General features: G+C 41.9%; 1 protein-coding gene across 1 annotated transcript; it reads left to right on the top strand.

Moving 5' to 3' along the window:
• On the top strand, positions 1,313-2,393 carry LOC109838284. The gene has a single exon (XM_020406740.1). The coding sequence runs from the start codon at positions 1,554-1,556 to the stop codon at positions 2,391-2,393; it is 840 nt and encodes a 279-aa protein (XP_020262329.1). The 5' UTR covers positions 1,313-1,553.

Raw genomic sequence — 2,974 nt, 5'->3', positions numbered from 1 at the left:
AATTTAATAAAAGAAAAGCACTTCCAAGAGAAAAGAGACCATATAAGAATTCAAGATATGCTTGGCATCACAAAACTTAATTTGGCAAAGTAATATATTTGAATACAAAGTTCCTAAATCAAGGATCCAAGATTAGGGGGGTGTTTGGTTACACAATTTTATAGAAAATTTTTCTCAAAATGTCTGACAATGGTAATTCTATAATTAAAAATTTTCTGTAGATTTCCGTAAATTGTGTTTGGTTTAAAAAAATAACAAAAATGTTTTCTGTAAAGTATAAAAATGTACAGAAATTAATTTCCTCTCAAAATGGGCGGAAATCACCAAAAAATCTGATACCACATTGACATTTTTCTATAAAGTCGACCATTTTCTATAAGGGCCTGTTGGTTTCACCAAGTTTATGGAATAGGAATGGTATTTGGACCTGACAGTGGCGTTTTCGTAATTAATGGAATCCAACTGAATCCTAATCCTGAGTTTGGTTCAAAAAAAAAAATTATAGAATTGCTATTCTATAAAGTGGCTCAAATAGTGGTAATTTCAGGAAACCCAAATCTGTTTTTTTTGAGAGGAAGTGGGCGTGATTTCTGACACCTCTCCCAATTATTATTCCAATTCTTATTCTGATTTCTGACACCTCTCTCAATTCTTTCTGAACCAAACATGGCATTAGGAATTAGACCAATTCTATAAAAGTGAGATTCCTAATCCTTTGGGTGAAACAAACATAGAATGCAAAAAAATGGGATTCCATAAAACTAAAACTTGTGTATAAATTTTATATGGATTAGGTTGGAATCCATAAATAAAATAGGATTCTTAATCCTATTCCTAGCCTCTATTGAACCAAACAGACCCTAAATTTATGGGGTGTTTGCTTTAATTTCTACAGATTATAGAAAATCTTGCTATTTATATAAAGTTATGGGTCATTTTCTTATTTTGAACCAAACAAGCAAAGTAAAAAAAAATTTGCTACTTTTTAACTTCTCAAAACTTTTCCTATAATTTTTAAAGAAATATAAGGAAATCATATTCTGGGTGCAAAACATTTCCTATAATTTGTAGAAATTGAACCAAACACCCCGTTAATCTAAAATTATGATCTATTATTCCCCGATTTTTTCTTTTTTTTAATTTCTTATAGAATACAGTAATTGTCCGAAAATTAAGATTTTCTTTTAGGAAATTATAAGATTGTAACATAAAAGAAAATGGAAAAACTTCCGTATCATCACAATTAAGGAAGCGCAATTTCTGAAGAAAAGCAGGGAATTTTAGGAAAGGCCCAGGCCGTTCCAGCTGCTCACAGTAACTTGTCAATCAAGCAATTCCTAGCTTCGACCATCCTAAGAAAAACGCCCTTTTACCGAAAATACCCTCACTTTATCTCTTATTCCCCAAAAAAACCCACCGCCTTAACCTCCTCTCATAAAATCTCGCCTCCCCCTTTTATTCTCCTCTCCAAAACCCTACGATCATCAGATGCCCATCCGCTCCTCAGATCGATTGCCGGAACCCTACCGGACTCCGTTAAGAGACCGTCAAAAATGACGGAACAGCAACCCTCTGCCTTCTTCCCCGTCGTCTTCTTCGACGGAGATCGCGATGTCGACATCGGGTCCATCGCTGTCACCGCCTCCCTCGATTTCAGGAAGTTTCAATCGATGATCGCTCAAAAGATCGGAGCCTCGCCTCATCAGATCTCGATCTCTCTGGTTCGCCGAAAGAAGGCGCGATCGTCGCCGGAGATCCAACGGAAGGTGCCGATCGATGAATTGACGGATTTCTCGGCGATTGCGCTCGAGCGAGATTGCTTCGTTCTTGTTGTGAGGCGGGGATCTAGGAGCGGGCGAAGAGGCCGAGGACGGCGAGGGCGCGGTGGCGGCGCTGAGAAGAAGATGGAGGCGGCGATCGATGTGGTGCCGGAGATGACGATCCTGAAGCGGAATCATCAAGAAGATCGTGTACCGATCGGATCGCTAGGGTTTTGGGACTACGAGGCTCAGCTGAGGAATCTGCAGCGTATGAGAGAGAGGTACATGATGTCCGCTGCGCTCTACTATCCCTACTCGCAATCGCCGCCGGCCCTTCTTTCGGAGGCGGAGGTTACACGTTGTCTCCGCCGGCGACGCCGCCGGCCATTCTTTCGGCAGGGCGGAGCGTCACGTGTGTTCTCCGCCGGCGACGCCGACGCGTTTTCTTTCGGGAGGCGCGAGCGTACACTTGTCTCCCGGCTCGCCGCCGGGTGTTTGTGCGAGCGACTGTGCGCGGAGGCGAAGAGGGCCGGGAAGTCCGCCGCGGATTTCACGGGTGCGTTTATCGATAGATCACCGTCGGGTTTCAGGCACTGGCTGGCCCATCGAGAGGCCCACCAAGAAGAATGCTGAAGCTTCTGCTTAGGCGGCGGGGGGCCTGCCAGATGCGTGCGATTGGGTTCTTTTATTTACTTCTAGTAATTATAGCAGCATTACTTTTTTTTTTGACAATTTCACTACAGTAAATGACAGCTCGGAGATATAGGCTCTCTTTTTTGAAAGACGGTATCGAAATCGATACAGGGTATGAATTTTTGGGTGTTTTTTTTTTTAATTGTGAAGGGGGAGGCTTCCTTCCGATTGTTATGCGCCTTTGTTCTTCTTCAGCTAGAAGAAGGGAAGAGAAGGTGAAAGGATACGAATAAATGAATAGAAAAGAATGTGAACAGGGTCGTACGTAGGTTGATTTGGTTTGTGATTATATGGTGCATTTTGACTGGGTACGAGTTTTGAGCGTGGGCTCGACTTTGTAGAGAAATTTGGCAAGGGTAATATTTTTGTGTTTGTGGCTCTTAGAATTTGTCAATTAAATCGGACTTGTTCTTTATGCATGTCATCTTGAGGGTAAAAGACTTGCTCGTGATGCATATCATCCTCTTATCTGATTTAATTTGCGTTTTGTGTTTTTGCTTTGGCCTTCCTTGCGTTATCTT

The sequence above is a fragment of the Asparagus officinalis genome, chromosome 4, assembly GCF_001876935.1.
Source record: "Asparagus officinalis chromosome 4, Aspof.V1, whole genome shotgun sequence".
NCBI lineage: Eukaryota > Viridiplantae > Streptophyta > Magnoliopsida > Asparagales > Asparagaceae > Asparagus > Asparagus officinalis.
The sequence above is the reverse complement of the archived record's forward strand: the minus strand, read 5'-3'. Positions and strand labels throughout refer to the sequence as shown.

Bases quoted from the DNA above. Each gene is read 5' to 3' on its own strand.
- LOC109838284 (XM_020406740.1), top strand. From the start codon at position 1,554: ATGACGGAACAGCAACCCTCTGCCTTCTTCCCCGTCGTCTTCTTCGAC.